This window comes from Mesoplodon densirostris, chromosome 7 (assembly GCF_025265405.1).
Source record: "Mesoplodon densirostris isolate mMesDen1 chromosome 7, mMesDen1 primary haplotype, whole genome shotgun sequence".
In the NCBI taxonomy this organism is placed as follows: domain Eukaryota; kingdom Metazoa; phylum Chordata; class Mammalia; order Artiodactyla; family Ziphiidae; genus Mesoplodon; species Mesoplodon densirostris.
The window spans coordinates 6,860,002-6,882,447 of NC_082667.1; the positions used below are offsets into that span (position 1 = coordinate 6,860,002).

At 49.4% G+C, this 22,446-nt stretch overlaps 1 protein-coding gene across 5 annotated transcripts in view; it reads right to left on the minus strand.

The window, feature by feature from the left end:
* Positions 1-18,575, minus strand: part of DPP3 (dipeptidyl peptidase 3) — a 35,650-nt gene extending 17,075 nt beyond the window's left edge. For 2 of the 5 annotated variants that reach the window (XM_060105520.1, XM_060105524.1), the window contains exons 1-9: positions 18,521-18,575; positions 17,055-17,329; positions 8,383-8,472; positions 7,637-7,774; positions 6,981-7,055; positions 6,266-6,359; positions 2,108-2,238; positions 1,868-1,998; positions 1,735-1,793 (exon numbers count right to left, since the gene is read on the minus strand). In XM_060105520.1, coding sequence (XP_059961503.1) covers positions 1,735-1,793; positions 1,868-1,998; positions 2,108-2,238; positions 6,266-6,359; positions 6,981-7,055; positions 7,637-7,774; positions 8,383-8,472; positions 17,055-17,324 — 988 coding nt within the window. In that variant the 5' untranslated portion in view covers positions 17,325-17,329; positions 18,521-18,575. Of the gene's footprint in view, positions 1-1,734; positions 1,794-1,867; positions 1,999-2,107; positions 2,239-6,265; positions 6,360-6,980; positions 7,056-7,636; positions 7,775-8,382; positions 8,473-17,054; positions 17,333-18,515 lie in introns of all 5 variants that reach the window. The other 3 variants (XM_060105523.1, XM_060105521.1, XM_060105522.1) reach the window with 3 other exon arrangements.
* Positions 18,576-22,446: the final 3,871 nt, after the last annotated feature.

Below are 22,446 nucleotides of genomic sequence, written 5' to 3' on the forward strand. Positions count from 1 at the left end.
TAGTACAATATCAAATGCTGTGGGAAATTATTTATGATATATTGCGAATACTATACACCTATTAAAAAATGTGGTAGGTCTATATATACGGATAGGAAAAATATCCACGATACATGATTAAGTGAAAAAAGCAAGTGACAGAACAATACACAGAATATAATCTCATTTACCTAGATGAGTTAAAAGGAATGCGTGGGGACTTCCCTGGTGGCGCAGTGGTTAAGAAGCCGCTTGCCAATGCAGGGGACACAGGTTCGAGCCCTGGTCTGGGAATATCCCACATGCCACGGAGCAACTAAGCCCGCATGCCACAACTACTGAGCCTACGCTCTAGAGCCCGCGAGCCACAACTACTGAGCCCACATGCCACAATTACTGAAGCCCACGCGCCTAGAGCCCGTGCTCCGCAACAAGAGAAGCCACCGCAATGAAAAGTCTGCGTGCCACAACGAAGACCCAATGCAGCCAAAAATAAATAAATTTATAAAAAAGAAAAAAAAGGAGTGTGTGTGTGTGTGTGTGAATGCTTCGACAAAGGCCTGGAAGGACCTGTACTCAACTGCGAACTGTGGTGATCTCAGGAGGGGTGTGACATAGGAGAGGGTAGTAAAGGAGGGATTTCACATTTTATCCTACATACGTCTGTACTGTTCCAATTACTTGCAACAAACGCAGATTTTAAATCACACACACACGTTTTTAAGCATAGCACTATATAAAAACAAGACAAAAAGTACATTCCAAATTTTAACCTTGGGGTGGGTACAATCACAGTTGATTTTTTTCGGTCTGTATTTTCATAATTTTTGACCATGAACAGAGACTACTTTTCTAATAACCACAATGAGTTATATAAAAAGGGGGGGACCTCTGAGACTGAGGCTGCTGAGGAGGCCCTGGGGTCTTGGCCCTCAGAGCAGACCTGGCAAATCAGGACCCAGGCAGGAAAGCTGTGAGTGTGCACACCTGTCTCACCTTCCGGCCCCTGGACTGACTGCCTGTCCCTTATGCCTTGTCCCTGGGCCTGGATATCTGGGCTCAGATCCAAGCCCTCATGGGCTGTCGGGGCTTTCCTCTCTCCTCCAAGGCTAATCTCGTGGGCTTTTGGCAGCTGGATGCTCCAGACTCTACATCCAGGGGCTGGGGAGGATAAAGCTTGGCAGAAACAAGTCTAAATCCTCAGGCTGGATGCCCTGCCCTGCACTAGTGGGTCCCATAGGGGCTTGGGCACAAGGGCCGAGGCAGCCTGCCACCTGCCCTGAGATGACAGCAGCCGAGTCAAGTTCACAGTCCCAGTGTTAATTCTGCTCCCGTCAACCCAGCACCGTTTCCGTGCCTGGCATTGTGCTGAGCCGTCTGCATGTAATACCTCACTTCCCACGACACCCAAAAAGCAGTGACGGATGCGCAGAGGTGGGGTTAAGTGGCTCAAGGTCACACAGCCATTAAGTGACAAAGCTGGAGCCTATGCCTGGACAAGACACTAGAGGCAGCACAGCAAAGTGGCCCAGAGCCAAGGTGCCTGGGCTGGGCCACCCGCCACCTGTGCCTCAGTTCCCACATCTGTGAAGTGAGGAGAGACATTCTCATAGGATGATGGTGTCAAAATGAGCTAGGTGTCCAGTACATGGCAAATCGTCAATGGCTGTTGTCAGTTATTATTACTGCTGAGGGAGGAGGGGGGAGGGGAGAGTCCTCAGGGGACAATCTGACCGCCCACCTCCCAGAAGTTACCTTCAAACTCTCCGCGGGAGCCAAAGGGGTCTCGGTAGCTCTCGATGAACCCGATGTAACTGGGGGAGAGAAGGGCTGAGATGGAGGCGGGGCGGGGGCAGGGGGCAGGGTGGGGTGAAAGCTGGCGCCTCACCTCTCCACGATGGGGCCTTTGTCCTGGATCCAGAAGCGAGAGCCCTTCTTGTGGGCCTCGATAGAGCCGTGGGTGAAGCTTTCTATGTACTGGGCCAGCATCTGCTCCTGGTGGCTGGTGGCTGCATAGGCCTGGGGGTGAGCAAGGGTTGGTCAGCCTCAGGCCACCCACCCACCCCCATACCTGCCTTTGCTGCCCAGAGGGGCCTGGAGAAGCACCTCAGCCCCTAGCCAGCCCTACCTTGGCTTTCTCCAGGTGCTCCACCACCTTCTGGAGGATGGGTGCATAGTCTCCCCGGGTCACCCGGAAATTGCTTCCCTGGAATTCATAGCTCTTCAGCTTGGAATTCATTTCGGAGTCCAGAACAGGCTCTGAGGGAAAAAGGATGGCTCAGGGAAAAGGCTAATATAAGACACCCCAGCAGGCTTCTCGCTGTGACACTCCTTTACTCTAAGATCTTCAATGACTCCCCACTGCCCACAGAAATTAGTATAAACTTTCATCTTCAAAAATATAGATATTGGGTTGGCCAAAAGGTCATTCGGCTTTTTCCGTACCACCTTACAGAAAAACCCAAATGAACTGTTTGGCCAACCCAATGTTATGTTACATGAAATGTTCTAAGTGATTCACATGTTAACTCATTTGAGCCTTGCATCAGCTCTGTGGGGAGAGGGAAATTATTATCTCTATTCTACAGATGGGGAAGCTAAGGCACCGACAGGTTAAGTCAGTTTTTGAAGGTCACACAGCAGCAAGCAGCAGAGTCGGATTCAAACCCAGTGTGGCAGATTGTATTTAAAAAGCTAGCCATACCCTAGATGTAATCACAAGAGTCCTTATAGGGACTTCCCTGGTGGCGCAGTGGTTAAGAATCTGCCTGCCAATGCAGGGGACACAGGTTTGAGCCTTGGCCCAGGAAGATCCCACATGCCACAGAGCAACTAAGCCTGTGAGCCACAACTACTGAGCCTGTGCTCTAGAGCCCACGTGCCTAGAGCCCGTGCTCCACAACAAGAGAAGCCACCGCAATGAGAAGCCCCCGCACTGCAACGAAGAGTAGCCCTTGCTCGCTGCAACTAGAGAAAGCCCATGCACAGCAATGAAGACCCAACACAGCCAAAATAAAAACAAACAAATAAATTTATAAAAAAAAAAAAAAAAAGAGTCCTTATAAGGAGGAGACAGGAGGGTGAAGGGAGGTAGGAGATGTGATGAGAGAAGAAAAAAGGGGGAGAGATGTGAGGAAGGGGCCACAAGCCGAGGAATGCAGGCGGCTTCTAGAAACAGAAAGAGGCAAGGAAACAGATTTCCCCTGAAGGCTCCAGAAGGAACTGGAGTCTTCTTTCAGACTTTGGACCTCCAGAACTGTAAGAGAATAAATTTGTGTTGTTTTATGCCATTAAATTTGTGATGATTTGTTAAAGAAGCAATGGGATATATTTTTTAAAGGATTTTATTTTTTTCGCTGTGTTGGGTCTTTGTTGCTGCACTTGGGCTTTCTCTAGTTGTGGCGAGCCTTCGTTGCAGTGCACGGGCTTCTCATCGCGGTGGCTTCTCTTGTTGCAGAGTGTGGGCTCTAGGAATGCGGGCTTCAGTAGCTGTGGCTCGCAGGCTCTAGAGCGCAGGCTCAGTAGCTGTGGCGCACGGGCTTAGTTGTTCCATGGCATGTGGGATCTTCCCAGACCAGGGCTCGAACCCGTGTCCCCTGCATTGGCAGGCAGATTCTTAACCACTGCGCCACCAGGAAGTCCGCAATGGGATATTAACACTGTTGTATTTTGCCTGTTGTCTCTGATCCATACAACATACTTCTAGCTTATATTTAAGAAAAAAAAAAGATGGCCACAGTATCTCCCATCTCCCAAAGTGACTTCTCCTATCAGGACTTCTCCTCTTGAAGCGGGGCAGGAAGGCTTATGGCTACAGCAGAAGTGATGCCACGTGACTGCCGAGGCTAGGTCATAAACGGCGACACAGTGTCTGCCTGGCTCTCTTGGGGTGTTCGCTCTGGAGCCCAGCCACCATGAGCAGTATGAAGATGCTGTGTGAGGTGTTTTGGTGGACAGCCCCAGCTGAGGTCCCAGCCAACAGCTAACATCGACCACTGGGCGTGTGAGTCGGTGAGCAGGCAGAGGACACAGCCCCTAGTTGTTGAGTCACCCCCCACCTCTAAGTCTTCCCAGCTGAGGCCTCAGACATTGTCAGCCAGAGACATGCTGTTCCTAGCGTGCCTCATCCAAATTCCTGACCCACAGAGCCCAGAAGCATGAAAAGGTGGCTTTATATCACTAAACAAGTGGGGGTGTTTGTTACGTCAGGCAGCCTGGCTCCAGAGCCACACTCTTAACCACTGTCCTCTGCTGCATCCTAGAGGCCCAGCTCGTATTCCCATGTGACCCCTCCTATTCCCTGAACCCTTAGCCTCTTCCCTAGTCAAATCGAACTACGTACGTGCTGATCCCTAAACTTTCCCACCACCTTGCTCTGGCTCATGCTGTTCCCTCCACTAGGAGGGCTGTTCCCGACCTGTCCTCCTTTGCTTGGTATCTGAGGATCAACCAAGGCCCAGCTGCTGGGAAGGCACTGGTGAATGAAACACAGAGTTCCTCCTCTCAAGGAGCTTGAAGTCAACAGAAAAATAACTGGGAAATCACTGGGCGTGCTGATGAGCAAAGAGGCTGTGGGGGGCTTCCCCGGTGGCGCAGTGGTTGAGAATCTGCCTGCCAATGTAGGGGACATGGGTTCGAGCCCTGGTCTGGGAAGATCAGGAGTAACTGGGCCCGTAAGCCACAACTACTTAGCCTGTGCGTCTGGAGCCTGTGCTCCACCACAGGAGAGGCCACGATGAGGAGTGGCCCCCTCTTGCTGCAACTAGAGAAAGCCCTCGCACAGAAACGAAGACCCAACACAGCCAAAAAAAAAAAAAAAAAAAAAAAAAAAAGAGGCTGTGGGAAGACAGGGAAAGGTCCTGGGAAGGTGAGGTCCAAGCCTGGCCTACAGGACGATTAGGGTTCATCAGTGGAACACCTAGAGGGGAGGGAGGACATTCCAAGTGGGAATGGGGAACAGACCGTGCAAAGGCCTGGAGGGGGTAGGTGAGAACATGGGGTTTTCAGGGAACTGGAAGCTGCTGAGCGTGGCTGCAGCTGAGTCTAAGTGGGAGGCTGGGGCTGGGAGGTGGGAGGTGGGTGGGGAAGGGAAGGTGGGGTTACAAAGGTCCTCACAGGGGCCTGGACGCTTCTCTTAATGCTGCATCTGTATCCCCCTCACCTGGTAACAGACTCCAGATTTCTTTTGAGAACCACCCCCTCACAACCACCCCGAGTCCAGGTGGTGGGTCCACCTGGCTGTGAGTCCACCTGGCTGTGAGGTAGGCTTGGGACCAGGGTCCCTTAACCACAAGGACTGGTTCACAGGTAAACAGGGAACCCGAAACAGAGAAACTTGAGCCACTCCCAGATGTTAAGACACTACTTCGGGGAGAAAAGGGCTCTCTTTGCTGGAATGGCCCAGCTGGTGGCTATCAGGCTGTGTGTTTTGGTTGACAGCCCCAGCTGAGGTCCCAGCCAACAGCTAACATCTACCACTGGACATGTAGATGGGAGCAGCCTGCTGTGGGTGAAGTCAAAGAGAGCTGAGCCGAGACAGAGAGAGAAATTTCTGAGAACACTGTCTGAGCAGCTGGATCCAGCTGTGCCTGAAGCTACTGTATTCTGGGCTTCTTAATTACTCAAGCCTACGAAGTCCCCTTTGCTGTAGGCAAATTTGAAATAGGTTTCATCACTTATAACCAAGAAATTCCAAATGATGGAGCCCTTAGAAGTACATCTAGGCTTTGCCTTGAAGGTACTTTGGGAGATATTTAGGAAGTGGATTTTAGTAAGTTCATCACCCCCACCTTTCTGTATTCTCCCCAACCTCCAAGACACACGTGGTCACCTTTTCCATTAAGCCTTCACTGATGTGCAGTTTGGATTTTTCCTCTAGGCTGTCATGGGATATATGGTCCAGCCTCTACTTCCATTGTTTACATGGACTGTTATCTTCTGTGCCACTGCCTGGAGGATGGGGACCATGGCCAACACGTGGCCCCTGTCAGAGGCTTGCAGCTGTGATGTTCGCCAAGTGGAACAAAGGCCCTTCCCCTGCCCTCGTGCCTCCGCTTAGCTTTACATCACCACCAGCACCGGGGCTGGGGGTGCTCACCTCACAGGAACACCACTTGCTGAGCACTAAGGCTTGCACCTAGCAAGCCTTCGATCAACATCTGCCATGACGATTACAACTGTGGTTACTGCCTGCAGCTACCGTAGTCGGCTAACCCCTGTCCTGGGTTCTGGTCCCCTCCACGCTCGTCCAGGAACACAGGAAGGAGGAGAAGGGGCGTGAGCTCACCTGTGCTCAGCACAGAAGCCAACCGCACCTCGTAGCAGGGCTTCCCATCCTGGCCGACCTCCTTGAAGAGCCGTGTGTTGTAGGCACTGAGGTTCTGGAAAAGACCAGGGCAGGGGTTTGGGGGAGAGTAAGTCCAGAGCGGGCTGTGGGGTGGGGGGAGGGAAAGTGGGTCACACCAGGGAGAGAAGATACACAGGTAAAGCAGTCCAGAGCCTCCGGTGGACCTGCCTGAGTTGTCTGCGAGGGGAGAGAGCAGGGTCAGGCCAGGGCAGACTCCCGCTCTGCTCAGTACACTGAGCGCTAACTTTTACTAAGCGCTGCGCAAGACACTTCGTGACCTCAGCTAACCTGGGGTACAGGAGGCAGGTCCCATTCCACAGATAAGGAAATGTCGCTGTGTGGCTGAGCTGGGAGGTGAAAGTGACACATGGATGCCAGAGCCCAATCCAAGCAGCTCTGATGTTCTGTGTCCTCCTGCCCTGAGGCTGTCACAGGGCCCTTCATCCCAGGGTGGGGCAGGGGCGGCTCCATCAGGGCACACAGGGGGACATCTTCATTCAAGCCAGGCTGACCCTTAGACGAGGGTTCCCAAGTCTTCTCCACCTCAAGGACCCAAGATGCCCATGCCTCTGGGCCCAAGCTGAGACCCAGGAGTGGGCGCCCGTGCCAAGGGGACCCCAACAAACCACCACCCCAAGTTCCCCAACCCCCAAACCTGTGAGTCCAGAAAGTCTTGGGCTAGTTTGGCATCTTCCATGGTACAGTTGCCAGAGAAATAGGTGGTGATTCCCTGTCGGGGAAGGGGCGGATGGGAAATAGGAGTTGCTGAGTTGGGTTGGGGAAGCTGGTGAATTCCTTCCCAGCCACCCTCTCCAGCCTCTGGCTTCCTCCACTTCCTCTCAGCAGCCTCCACTGTCCCTCTCCAACTCTTTCCAAGGGGAAAAAATTACAACACAAACAACAAACAGAGGCCCAAGTCCAGCCTTCCTGCAGCTCTGTGCCAGCCTCTCGCGGGCCCGCCCCTAAGGTTTGCTGCGTCCCTCACCCCACACGGCTCCCAAGCAGCCTCCAGGGGTGCGAAGCTTTGGCCCCCTCCTTTCCCATGCCCCCTCCTCAGCTCCCTCCAGCTCTCAGCTTCTCTCCTTCCTTCCTCCTGCACGTGGCATCCCAGGATGTCAGAACTGGGAGGGCATTCAGAAAGCGTTCCATCCAAGCTGCTTACGAATGATGACGCTGAGGCCTGCTGTGGAGGGCAGCTTGGCCTCAGGCGTGACGGACAGACCGCTGCCTCCCCATCGGGTGCCCCTCTGTCCATACCAGGTGGCCCCCAAGGATGCCCTCCACCCCCCAGTGTGGCTGGGGGGGCCTCACCTCCTTCCCCAGCCCGAGGTGTCGAAGCCTCGATTCCAGAGAGAACATGAGCTCCCCGCAGGTCTGCCAGAGGCCCCCGACTTCCTCCGGGTGCTGCTCCGCGGCCTTACTACCCAGGATCACACGTTCCAGCTTCTCCTGCAGGGGAAGGGAGGCCCGTGGCCTGGCCACACCACCCGCACCTGCCTCCGGGAGCACCCCCCTCCCCGCCCCCATCGACCCCCAAGCTCTTCTCCCACAGTCTAAGACCTTCTGGCTCAGGAAGCAGTTGACAGACCGGCAGCATTGACATTGCCCGAGAAATGCAGACCCTCACGCCCCACCTGCTCAGGCCTGCTGGGTCAGAAGCTGCATTCCAACAAGCTCGCCAGGCAATTCGTGCGCTCAGTAGGGGCTGAGCGCCTTGGCGTAAGAGCTGCCTCTGCCCCAGATGGGCCCGAGCCCCGTGGTCCCAGAGAGGGACTCCTCATGCCCAGGCTCCTCCGCTGTCCTCAGTGGTGACCAGCAGGCTCCATCTCTGCAGCACCTAACAGCGCACAGAGCCCTTTCACAGCCTCCGCTCATTCATCCCTCGGGTCAGCAGGGTCGGGAGGTGGCGGCAGCACCCAGGCCGTGCAGTGTGGTAGTGACAAGCTCAAAGCTCCTCTCAGGGCCCGACGCCCACTGGGGCTCCATCTGCTGCATGCCCCGCCCCCCCATCCCACCGGCCCCAAACTGCCCACCTTCCCCAGCCCCCTTCAGCTCACCTTGGGCAGGTTCGGAACAAACTTGGTGTCACCAAAGGACTTGTAGTTGCCCATGTTGGAGTAGACACCTGCAGTGTAGACCAGGAACGCCTGGGGGAAAGGGGGTCAGAGGAAGCACAGCCTCCCTACCCCACGGAGGTTCCCTCCTGGGATATTAACACCCCAGATGAAGCAGTATGGGTAAGGCTGGGAGACTGGCGGGGCAGGACCCACATCCTGGGAGGCCCCAGTCTGGCCACAACATGCTTTCACAGCCCAGTCTTCACACACCCATCGTCCAGCCAAACTGGTCTTCTCAACAGCTACCAAATACATCCAAGCCCTCATGCACCTTGTTCCCTTTACATCACACCCTCTCAGCCACCTGCGGCCCTCTCATGTGACCCCTGAGGCCCAGTGCAAACACCACCTCCTTCTGCAGGAAACCTGTCCACAGCCCTCACCTGGCAGGCAGCCAGCACCGGAAGCATCAAACGTTAGGGCTGGAGGGGCCTTGGTCAACTACTTTATGGCTTTTGCTGGCCCCAAATCTAGTCTCCCTTCCTCTGGCAATAAGGCCTCACATCTTCCTTTTGGGATAGGGTGAAATCTCCCTTCTCCAACTCCAGGGGTGGGCACAGGCCCAAGCTGGCCAATAAGAGCCCAACCAGGAAATTTCCCAGTGGCAATGAGTCTCTGTTTTATACCAAGAATCATCAAGCCTGAAGCCCCTGGAGCTCCCCTACTGGGGTGACGGAAGAAAGCAAAGCTGAGAGATGAAGACTGCATCACCATGGTATCACCGAGTCCCTGAATCTAGTCGTGCCTGAAGCCTCCCTAGCCCTGGACTTTTCAATTATGTGAGCCAGTAATTCTCTCTTTTTTAAAATAGACTTTATTCTATAGAGTAGGTTTAGGTTCCCAGCAAAACTGAGCAGCAGGTACAGAGATTACTCCAAAGTCCCCTATCCCCACACAGGCACAGCCTCCCCCATTTTAATAGCCTGCACTAGACTGGTGCATTTCTTACAACTGATGAACCTACATGGACACCTCATCACCCAAAGGTCACAGTTTACATTAGGGTTCACTCTTGGTGTTGTACGTTCTATGGGTTTAGACAGATGTATAATGACATATATCTACCATTATGTATGATACATTACTCTGTATTATACAGAGTAGTTTCAGTGTCCTAAAAATCCTCTGTGCCCGTCCTCCCTCCCAACGTCTGGCAACTACTCATCTTTTTACTATCTCCATAGTTTTGCCTTTTCCAAAATATCACATAGTTGGAATCATACAGTATGTACCCTTTTCAGATTGGCTTCTTTCACCAAGTAATAGGCATTTAACTTTCTCCATGTCTTTTCATGGCTTGATAGCTCATTTCTTTTTAGCACTGGGTAATGTTCCATTGTCTGATGTACCACAGTTTGTTTATTGATTCAGCTACTGAAGAACATCTCAGTTACTTCCAAGTTTTGGCAGTTATGAATACAGCCGCTATAAAAATCGTGTGCAGGTTTTTTTGTGGACGTAAGTTTCACTTCAAGTTTTCACCTTGGTAAATGCCAAGGAGCATGACTGCTGAATCGTATGGCAAGAGTACGATTAATTTTATAAGGAAGTGCCAAACTCTCTTCCAAAGTGGTTGTACCATTTTGCATTCCCACCAGCAATGAACAAAAGTTCCTATTGTTGCACATCCTTGCCAATATTTGGTGGTGTCAGTGTTTTAGATTTTGGCCAATCTAATAAGTATATAATGGCATCTTGTTTTTTAAGTTTGCAATTCCCTAATGACATACAATGTGGAGCATTTTTCCATTTGATTATTTTCCATCTGCATATCTTCTTTGGTGAAATATCTGTTAAGGTCTTTGGTCCATTTTTAAATCGGGTTGTTCGTTTTCTTACTGTTGAGTTTTAAGAGTTCTTTGTACACCTTGGATAACAGTCCTTTATTTTTTTTTTTTTTTTTTTGCGGTATGTGGGCCTCTCACTGTTGTGGCCTCTCCCGTTGCGGAGCACAGGCTCCGGATGCGCAGGCCCAGCGGCCATGGCTCACGGGCCCAGCCGCTCCGTGGCATATGGGATCCTCCCAGACCGGGGCACGAACCCGTATCCCCTGCATCGGCAGGCGGACTCTTAACCACTGCGCCACCAGGGAGGCCCAACAGTCCTTTATTAAACATATATTTGCAAATATTTTCTCCCAGTCTGTGACTTACCTTTTCATTCTCTTGACAGCGTCTTACACAGAGCAAAAACTTTAATTTTAATAAGTTCAGCTTATCAATTATTTCTTTCATGGATCATACTTGGTGCTGTATCTAAAAAGTCACCTGCATACCGAAGGTCATCTAGATTTTCTCCTATGTTATCTTCTGGGAGTTTTATAGTTTTGTATTTAAATTTAAGGCTGTGATTCATTTTGAGTTAATTTTTGTGAAGGATGTAAGGTCTGTGTCTAGATTCTTCTTTTTTTTTTTTCTTTAACATATGGATGTCCAGTTGTTCTAGCACCATCTATTGAAAAGACTATTTTTGTTTCATTGTATTGCCTTTGCTCTTTGTCAAAGATTTGTTGACTATATTTATGGGGGTCTATTTCTGGGCTCTCTATTCTATTGCACTGATCTATTAGTCTATTATTTTGCCAACAGAACACTGTCTTTTTTAAAATTAATTAATTAATTAATTTAAATTTTTGGCTGCATTGGGTCTTTGTTGCTGCACGTGGGCTTTCTCTAGTTGCGGCGAGCGGGGGCTACTCTTCATTGCGGTGCGTGGGCTTCTCACTTCAGGGGCTTCTCTTGTTGCGAAGCACGGGCTCTAGGCACATGGGCTTCAGTAGATGTGGCATGCGGGCTCAGTAGTTGTGGCCCACAGGCTCTAGAGCACAGGCTCAGAAGTTGTGGCGCATGGGCTTAGTTGTTCTGCGGCATGTGGGATCTTCCGGGACCAGGGCTTGAACCTGTGTCCCCTGCATCGGCAGGCAGATTCTTAACCACTGTGCCACCAGGGAAGCCCCAGAACACTGTCTTGATTACTGTAGCTTTATAGTAAGTCTTGAACTAGAGTACTATCAGTCCTCCAACTTTGTTCTTCTGCTTCATTATTGTGTTGGCTATTCTGAGTCTTTTGCCTCGCCGTATTAACTTCAGAATCAGTTTGCCGGTATCCACAAAACAATTTGCTGGGATTTTGACTGGGATTGCATTGAATTTATAGATCAAGTTGGGAAGGAGTGACATCTTGACAATATTGAACCTTTCTATGCACAAACATGGAATTTCTCTCCATTTATTTAGTTCTTCTTTGATATTTTTCATCAGAGTTTTATAGTTTTCCTCATATAAGTCTTGCACACATTTTGTTGGATTTACAACTAAGTATTTCAACTTTTTTGAGTGCTATTGTAAATGGAATTGTTTTAAATTTCAAATTATACTTGTTCATTGCTGGAATATAGGAAAGCAATTGGCTTTTGTGTATTAACTTTGCATCATGCAAACTTGCTATAATCACTTATGACTTCTAAGAGTTTTTGGTTGATTCTTTCAGATTTTCTACATAGACAATCATGTCATCTGTGAACAAAGACAGTATTATGTCTTCCTTCACAATCTGTATACCTGTTATTTCTTTTTCTTGTCTTATTGCATTAGCTAGGACTTCCAGTACAATGTTGAAAAGTAGTGGTGAGAGGGGACATCCTTGCCTTATTCCTGATGTTAGTGGGAAAGTTTTTCACCACTAAATATGATGTTAGCTGTAAGATTTCTGGTTTTCTGACAGTTTTTATCATGAATGGGTGTTGGATTTTGCCAAATGCTTCTTCTGCATCTATTGATATGATCGTGTGGTTTTTCTTCTCTAGCCTGTTGATGTGGTGATTTACATTTATTGATTTCTGAATGTTGAACTAGATTGGCAGGATAAATCCTACTTGGTCGTGGTACATAATTCTTTTTATATGTTGTTGGATTCAATTTACTAACATTTTATTGAGGATTTTTGCATCTATGCTCATGAGACATATTGGTCTGTAGTTTTCTTTTCTTTCATTGTAATTTTTGTCTGATTTTGGTTTTAGGGTAATACTGGCCTCACAGAATGAGTTAGAAATTATTCTCTCTGCTTTTCTCTTCTGAAAGAGATTGTAGAGAATTGGTATGTTTAGTACCAATTAAGTTAGTACTACTAACTTAAATGTTTAGTAGTGAACATATTTTGGCTTGATGTTTTCTGTTTTAGAAGGTTGTTTATTAATTATTGTTTCTATTTCTTTAATAGATATAGGCCTATGTAGATTATCTATTTCTTCTTGTGTGAGTTTTGGCAGATTATGTCTTTCAAGGAATTGGTCCATTTCATATAGGTTATCAAATTTGTGGGCATAAAATTTTTCATAGTATTCCTTGATTATCATTTGAATGCCCATGGATCTGTGGTGATGTCCCTTCTTTCATTTCTGATATTAGTAGTTTGCGACCTCTCACTTTTTTTTCTTAGTCAGCCTGGTTAGAGGTTTATCGATTGCTATGATCTGCATGTTTGTGTCCCTCCAAAATCAGTATGTTGAAACCTAACCTCCAAGGCCATGGTATTAGGAGACGGGGCCTTTGGGAGGAGATTAGATCATGAGGGCATAGCCCTCCTCATTGAGATTAGTGCCCCTACAAAAGAGATCCCAGAGAGCCAGCTCAAATTATACATCATGTGAGAACACAGTGAGAAGTCAGAAGTCTGCAACCCAGAAGAGGGCTTTCACCAGAACCTGACCATGCTGGCACCTGTCTTCCATTCTTTTTCTGCCTTCTGTGGTTTTAACTGAGCGTTTTATATGATTCCATTTTCTCTCCTTTCTTAGCATATCAGTTGTACTTCTTTTTCTAGTTTTTTCAGTGGTTGAGTTTGTAATATACATTTACAACTAATTCAAGTCCACTTCATGGGCAGTTTGAGTACCTTATAATAACAAAATAATCCTAATTCTTGCCTCCCCTCCCTCATATCACTTCTGTCATTCATTTCACTTCTACATAAGTATATATAAGCATATACATACATGTACACATAAGCACACATAGTTGGATATGTTGCTGCTGTTATTATTTTGGACAAACTGTTATCTCTGAGATCAATTAAGAATAAGAAAAATAAAAGTTTTTATTTTACCTTCACTTATTCCTTCTCCAATGCTTTTCCTTTTTTTACTGTACACCTGAGTTTCTGACCTATATCATTTTCCTTCTCTCTAAAGAACTTCTTTTAACATTTCCTGCAAAGCAGGTCTATTGGCAACACATTCCCTCAATTTTTGTTTGTCTGAGAAAGTCTTTATTTCCACTTCACTTTTTTTTTGTTTGTTTGTTTTGTTTTTGCAGTACATGGGCCTCTCACTGCTGCGGCCTCTCCCGTTGAGGAGCACAGGCTCTGAACGCGCAGGCTCAGTGGCCATGGCTCACGGGCCTAGCCGCTCTGTGGCATGTGGGATCTTCCCGGACTGGGGCACGAACCCGTGTCCTCTGCATCGGCAGGCGGACTCTCAACCACTGTGCCACCAGGGGAGTCCTCCATTTCACTTTTGAAGGATAATTTTACAGGGTACAGAATTCTAGGTTGGTGGCTTTTTATCTCAACACTAAATATTTCAGTCCACTCTTCTTGCATGCGTGATTTCTGAAAGGTCAGATGTAATTCTTATCTTTGTTCCTCTGTAGATAATTTTTCCTTCTGGGTTCTTTCAGGACTTTTTCTTTCTCTTTGATTTTCTGTAGTTTAAACATGATATGCCTACATGTAGGTTTTGTTTGTTTTTCTTTTCTGTTTTGCACTTACTATCCTACTTGGTGTTCTCTGAACTTCCTGGATCTGTGGTTTGGTATCTGACATCAATTTGGGGAAATTCTCAGTCATTATTATTTCAGATATCTCTTCTGTTTCTTTCTTTCTTCTTCTGGTTTTACCACTATATATATGTTACACTGCTTATGGTTGTCCCAGTTCTTAGATATCTTATTCTGCTTTCTTCAGTCTTTTTTCTCTTTGCTTTTCAGTTTTGGAGGTTTTTATTGAGATACCCTCAAGCTCAGAGATTCTTTCCTCTGCTATGTCAAGTCTACTAATAAGCCCATCAAATGTGTCCCTCACTTCTATTAGTGTTTTTTTGATCTCTAGCACTTTTTGGATCTTTGTTGGAATTTCTATCTCTCTGCCTACATTGCCCATCTGTTCTTTTTTTTTAATTGAAGTATAGTTAATTTACAATATTGTGTTAGTTTCAAGTATACAGCAAAGTGATTCAGATATATATATATGTATATATCTATATATGTATTCTTGTTCAGATTCTTTTCTATTATAGGTTATTACAAGATACTGAGTATAGTTTCCTGTGCTATACAATAGGTCCTTGTTGTTTACCTATTTTATATATAGTAGTGTATATATGTTAATCCCAAACTGCCCATCTGTTCTTTCATGCTGTTTACTTTATCCATTAGCACCCTTAGAATATTAGTCATAGTTGTTTTAATTCCTGGTCTGATAAGTCCAACATCCCTGCCATATCTGAGTCTGGTTCTGATACTTGCTCTGTCTCTTCAAGCTGTGTTTTTTGCCTTTAAGAATGTTTTGGATTTTTTTTCTTGATAGCCAGACATGATGTGCTAGGTAAAAGGAACTGTCATAAACAGGCCTTTATTAAGGTGATGGTAAGGTGTGGGGGCAGGGGAAGCATTCTAGAATCCCATGATTAAGTCTCAGTCCTTTAGTGAGCCTTTGCTGCTGGACTATGAACTTCACATGTGCTTCTCAGTCCCATGTTCCCACCACTCCTCTTAGGTAGGACAGATGGTCAGAGCTATGGAGTTGGGTATTTCCCTTCTTCCAGATCAGTTAGGCTCTGATAAAACCCTCGCAGGTTTGGTTCTGGTTAAACAGTTTTTCCTGAGGGCAGACCATGTTAGGAAGAACAGAATGTTCTAGCATATTTCAAAAATGGTTCCTTTTCCTCTCCTCCTGTGAGGAGCATGAGGGACTTTTTCTCTGCAATTCATTATGAGAACCAGGTCAAGCTCCTGGAGGTAAAATCCCCCAAACTGTGGGCCCCCCTTATGACTGGGTCCCCTTGGAGTTTTTAACTCTTAGAATTGTCCACATTGAGCCTCCAGCAATTCATCAGTTACAGTTCAGGTTTTCCTACCCCAGCACTGGTTCTGTGGAGGTTTCTGATCATGAATTTTGCTCTGGTAAGTTGTGATTCTCTGTACCTGCCTGTCTGTCTCTCCAATTTTGGGGGCAGCAGTTTGCCCTGTGACCTCACTTCTCTTAAGGATCTAAGAAGAGTTGTTGATTTTTCAATTTCTTCAGCTTTTTATTTGTTGTTAGAAGAGATGGGCAACATCTAAGTTCCTTACATGCCAGACCAGACTGGGAGTCAAGGTGTTTTTTTTTTCTTCATTTAAGCCAATGTGAGGTGGGTTTCTGTTACTTACAAACAAAAGAATCCCACTGAAAATAATGAATACTTGGGTAGCACTTTTCCATTAATAAGCACTTCCCCAGCTATTAGCTCTTTTAATGAGTAAATCAAGGCCTAGAGATGGGATGCAATTACTCAAAGTCCAAAAAACGTAGAAGAAACAGCCTGGGCCTCAGCACAGAGATAAGCAATCCAATCCCTTTATTTTACATATAGAAAGACAGACCGTGTCCTCATACATTCTTGGTGAAGCTTTTTCAGACGATGATTTAACAGCACCAATCAATTGCCAATGTACAGAGCCTTTGACCCAGCAATTCTACTTCTACAAAATAGATCCTACTCACACATGTGCATAAGTATGCTCATCATGGTATTGTTTGTAAGAAGAGTAGAGAAAAACCTAAATGTCCATCAATAAAGATTAAATTGATTATAGTGTACATTGCTGTGGAATACTTCACAGCCAATAAAAAAGAATGAGGTGGATTTATATGTACCCAATGTAAGTTCTCCAAGACATGGTGTTCAGTGAAAAAAGCAGAACTCATAAGAATATGTAGAATGTGATCTCATATGTAAAAGAGAAAATAAGGAACTAATACATGTGCATATGTACGTGTACAGGTATGCAATACAGACAGAGGACTGAAAAGGTTATATATCCCACCATCTTCAGTGGTTACCTCTGGGGAGGACACTGAGAACAAATGATCTTTTTGTTTTGTTTTCTGTCTTTCTGCATTTCTGTAATGCATTAAGAATGCATTAATGTATTCCTTGGCCAACAGACCCACAGACAGACAAAAACAAGGGGACAGGCAGAACGTTCTGCCCAGGGACACACAACACGGTAGAAGAAGATATGGTCCAGAACGCAGACCTCCTGATTCCTACACTGGACTCATTCCTCTACCGCCTCTGAATCTCCACAGCTGTTTCCTTTACTCCACAGCCCTTGTTATAATCACAGCAGCCACCACTTATCTTGGCGTCAGGTCGCTACAACCCTAAGAGGTACAGACTACCCTCACGCATATCTTGCAGACGAGAAGACTGAAGCTCCAGGAGGGGATGTCCCTGTGTTTGAAACCTTTCGTCTAATGCAAAGAGACAGAAAGTCCTTTGTACCCCCGCTTCCTGGCCCCTCACACCCAGAAGCCACTCAGGAAATGCACGTTGGCCTGAGAGAACTGACCTGATATTCCTCCTCGGTAAGGCCCTCAGCCAGGGCATGCTGGCGCAGCTGGTCGGGGTCCTGCGCACGGAAGAGGCGGCTGAGCAAGGCATAGATGTAGGGGGCCTCAGGGGAGGTCTGCAGCAGCACGGCCAGGCCTCCATACCAGGCAGCCCGTGACAGGTGGTGGGCATAGAGGCGCTCTGTGGGTAACAGCAGGTGGAAGGCCTCGCGGCAGTCCAGGCTAGATACGCCGATGTCATTGGGGAGGATGTACTGGGTGTCCGCCATGGGCCCTGCTGAGAACCATCACCATGATCACAGCCATCATTTATTGCACGCCAAGTGCACACCTGACTCTGCACTCTCACAGTCTGATTTAATCCTCTCCAAAGTCCATGAGGAAGGGAATACCACTGTACCCATGCACCAGATATGCTAGCTGAGGCTCAGAGACGGTTAGGTGACTCACCCAAGGAGATTACAAAATATTCTGGTAGGCAATGTTTGGCCCGTGGCCTCTCAAACTTAAAGATTGAATCCAACTACCTAGTATTACTGTTGGGGAAACAGGTCCAGAGAGGCTAGAGCTTTGCCTAATAACACAAGGGAGAGGTCAGAAGCAGAGATCTGCATCTCTGGACTCCCAGCCCCAGGCCTCACTCCTCCCCTCCTCCTTCTCTGACCTCCTAGCCTCCTCCTTCAGAATCATCCTCCAGGTTCTTCAATTCTGCCCACCACTGTGCTCATAAGGACAAAGTCCCAGTTGGAAGACCCAGGTTCCAATCCTGGCTCAGCCCCAGACTCCTAATTATCAAGTCAATTGTTCTACTCTTCTGCCCCTCCATTATGGCCTCTGTAAAATGAGATTGATAGTAACCCCAGCCTCACCAGGTGGGTATGCAAATTAGATGAGGTCACGAGGTCACAAGGTCACCCCAATCGAATGGAATGTACCTACGGCAGTAAATGATTTTCTCTGAACTCTTCCTCTCTCACGGATCCCAGGATCTGTCCCACCCTCATCTCTCTGCCTTTTCTTCGGTCCTTCGTCCTCCTGTCCTCTCCCTGTACTGGGCCAGGGGAGCTACCCTAGCTACAGAAATTCAGAGTTGGGAGAAAACTCATTTTACAGTTAGGGAGATTGAGGCCAAGCAACTTACCGAAGGTCTCACTGCCCGGTTGGGATCCGGGTGTCTCCCAACCCAGAGTGTACTCCACAAAGCCCTCTCTTACTAGGAATGAGTTTCCAACCTCCCCCGCCCCTCCCGATGCTGCTCCCCAATAGCACAATCCCCTGGGTTCTGAAAGGAGTGTTAACCCTTTGCTGCCTGGAGCGTTCCTTGGCCTCGGGGCCGCGATGAATTTGGCAGGGGTACCGGATGGGGGGCAGAAAGAGGATGATCTTGCGCTCGGCCCAGACTCGCCCTGTCCCCCGAGGATGACACATTGTGACCCCGAAACCCAGGCGCCGCGCCTCACCTCACCTGCAGCAGCTGCTCCGATCGCAAACTCACTTCCTGCTTCCGGCTCCCCCCCATTCATTGGGGCTCCGCGAACTCCGCCCCCACCAGCCAATTGCCGGGCCTCGGGGCCGGGACGGGCATCGCCTCCAGCCAATAGGCGCGCCGAGGCGAGCTTAGCCGGCATACCGGCTCCCCGCCCCAGGCACCACGGCGTCGTACGCAGAACGGCCCCTGTGGCCTTGGCCTTTTGTCGGCAGGTGGCGCCCGCGCGGGGGTCAGGAACCTCAGTGGCCTGGCCGGTGGCGTCCTAGTCCCGGCAGACGTGGCTGACAAGGGACCCCGAGTCCAGGCGGGGCGGCGTGGCTGTCACGGACAGAGCACCAGGGATTCCCCCCACACAGTCCTGACCTCCGCTCTCCTTTGGGGTTTTTCCCGGTCCCCCGACCTCAGTTTTGTATGGGGAAACCTGCACCGTGGGAGTGATGTGGTCCTTCCTCGGTGGAGTCGAGGGCCAGGGGACGGAGACTCTTCCGAGACTGCAAAACCCTTCATGCAGGGAATCGAGGCTACAGGTGAGCGGGCTCCTGCCAGGGCTGACATGGTCCTACCGTGTGGGGGGCGCGGAGAAACGCCCCCAATTGCTTCCCTGCACCGCTACCGACTCACCGTGGGCCTGATGGGGGCTGCAGCTGAGTATCTTCGAGACTCAGTTTCCTCAGCACAAAGGGACGAGGGTCCTGGCAGTTCCCCGGTGCTCACCGGGTGCCTGACGGATGAGAAAGCCGCTTGCGACCCCAAAAAGCTGTCCAGGGCAGAGCCGAGCCTTGGATGTCTGAGAGACTCACAGGAGGATGGCCTGGGCGGGGAATGGCATGTGGAAGGGCCAAGCGCCCAGCCTGGGCGAAGTGGGGAACACGGTGAGGGTCCCAAGTCAGAGGTGGGGCAGAGCCAGGCCATCTACGGTCCAGTGAGGCCTCCCCTGCCTACTGGCTGTGTGTCCTTGAGTGAGACACTTTACCTCTCTGAGTCTTGGCTTCCTCAGCCAGAGAACCAGGCTAAAAATCGTCTTTACTCGGAGGGATGTTGTAGGCTTGAGTGAAGTGTTGACAGGGTAGTGCTGCCCCCTAGTGTTGGGCAGAGAGGGGTGGAGGAGAAGGGATATCCTCCTTGCCAGCCTTGGGCACACCTGTGTCTAGGCCCAGAGCAGCAGCTGCCCACCACTGGCACCAGTTTCTCATTCACAAAAAGTGCCCAAGGCCCTGCTTGGCACAGTGGTGCGAACTGTTGACTCTGATGGTGAGGAACTCAATAAATTGGTCTGTGTCCTTAGAAAATCACTCTTCTTCCCTGTGCCTTGATTTTCATTGTCTTTCACATGCGTGTAAAGTCTTCCTTGACTTGGGAGAGGTTGAAATGTACACAGATAAAGAAGGAAGTGCCTTCCATGGACACCAGTGGGCAGCTCAGGCCAAGGAAACATCCCAGTACTCCTGGGAAACCCCCAACCAAGCTGCATTTTTATTTTCACAGCTAATATGAGCACTTCCTGAAGGTCCGTGCTAGCAGCTTGACGTGGAGGATCCCATTTAATTCTTGCAAAAACCCTGAGATATCATTTTACCTGTTGCACATATGGGGAAATGGAGGCTGATGGATTCATTGACTTCCCTAAGGCCACCCAGGAAGTCCTCAGGTGTTCCTGAACTGGGGTCTAGCCTTCCACCACAGTGTCCCCTCCACCTGTCCCAACACACACACACACACACACACACACACACACACACACATCACATGCAGCAGTCCACTCCCTGGAGTCATGACCATCCCCAGCCTTGGCTCTTGCCTATGGGAATGAAGAAGGAGTAAGTGAGGAAGTAATATTAAGTACATCCTATGTTACAGGTATCCTCCATACATTCACAACCAGCTGGCAACATAGGGACTGTTATTCCATTTAACAGCTAAGGAGACCGAGGGCCCAAGAGTTGGAAAGGGGTAGAGCTGAACCAAGACCAGGGCTGTCTGACCCCCTCCACCAACACCTCTGAGTTCTCCCTCGTGTGGCACCTGTGCCTTTTTTTTTTTTTTTTTTTGTGGTATGCGGGCCTCTCACTGCTGTGGCCTCTCCCGTTGAGGAGCACAGGTTCCGGATGCGCAGGCTCAGAGGCCATGGCTCACAGGCCCAGCCGCTCTGCGGCATGTGGGATCTTCCCGGACCGGGGCTCAAACCCATGTCCCCTGCATTGGCAGGCAGATTCCTAACCACTGCGCCACCAGGGAAGCCCGCACCTGTGCCTTTTGCTTGCCTCTTCTCCTAGACAGGCTGAGGTTCCCTGATAGAAATGGCATGGGAGTGTTCCCCGATTTGGTTCTCAAAAGAGTGAGAAGAGAGAACTGGAAAGAGTTGGATTCTTACTGCTCTGGCTGTGTGTGTGTGTGTGTGTGTGTGTTGCAATGCTCCCAAGTCCACCCCAGCATCCCCATCTGGGCTCCCCCTCTGTGACAGTGATGCTCTAGAAGCAAGAGTCTGATCACCTCCTCCTCTCACTACCAGCAAGTGCCCTCTCTCCTCTCAACAGTCCCAGGTTTGGTCTCTGTGGCTCCAGCCCGCCATGTGGATTAGGGCAGGTCCCTCCCCTTGGAATCTGTACTCCCTAAGGCTGTCTTCCACTGGGGATGATGCCCATGTCAGGCCGGTACTCAGAGCCTCTTCTTCAGATTTTTATATTTCCAGAACCTCCATCTACCTGTCTTTCCAACTTGTTTGCCCCAGGAAAGCTCTGGGGCAATCCCATCAGCACCCCGAGCTTGCCTTGGCTCTCAGGAAGAGGCGACACTTAGCCAAGATGAATAGGGATCCAGTTCAGACTTGGCCTCTATGGCAACCAAGGCCCACCAGACCCCAGCCCAACATTCCCACCCCTCATTCCTCTTTTCTGCCCCCTCCACACCCACCTCATTGGTCATCAAGCATTTCTCTGCCACACCTTTGCCCATGCTGTTCCCCTTACCTGGGTTGCCCTCCAGACCCCTCCCATCCCTGTCCAAGGAAAGCAGCCCAGTGTGATGGAGGAGAGGGCAGGCTCTGAGGCTAGGCAGTCAGCTGTGGATTCGAATCTGACTTGGCCACTTTCCAGCTGTGTGACTTGGAGCGTGTGTTTTAATCTCCCTGTAAACAGAAATGGTCACACCTCCTTCCCTGGGTTACTGGGAGGATTAAATAACAAAACCTCTGAGCAGCAGAGCCTGGTGCCTGGTGAGTGCTCAATGAACAGAGTTATTATTACCATTAGCACAGTGCGGGGTGCACAGTGGGCATTCGGTGATGGTAGCCCTTGTGTCACAGCCAACACTCTGCAACCACGAGCTCTCTCCCCCAGCCTGCCCCTGCTCAACTCCTGACTGTCCAGAAGTGAGGATCGGAACTTTCTCCCAGCATCTTCCCTGTCAGCATGGTGCCAGCATCTCGTTCCCCTGAAGCCCACGCTCCAGCCACTCAGAACCTCTCACTCAGTTGCCTGCATACTTACACCTGAGCCTGTGCTCAGCCTCCCTTCTGCCTTAAGTACCGCCCCCCCACCCCGCCCCGACTTCCTGTGGGGATTCCCAGCAGTCCGATGAGGCGGAGCCCTTAGGCGCCTCCTCAGTGAAGCATCTCTCACTCCTCACTTTTCTACCCTCCGGTGAGACCAGCTTCACAGCTCCTGGTGATTCTCTGATCCCAGCACACAGGAAGCCATGCTGTCCTTCAGTAATTGGTCTGTCATCCACTAGACTGTGAACTCTACCAGGCAGGGAACCAGGTCTGACTGTCTCTGTGTCCCCAGATCCCACTTAGCAAGGAGTCCAGCCCACAGTGGGTATCCACAGATGTCGGTCCCAGCCTGCCGCCCACCCGGCACTCCCTTAGGGGCTGGAGGCGTTGCACGCATGCAGGACACGAGGGG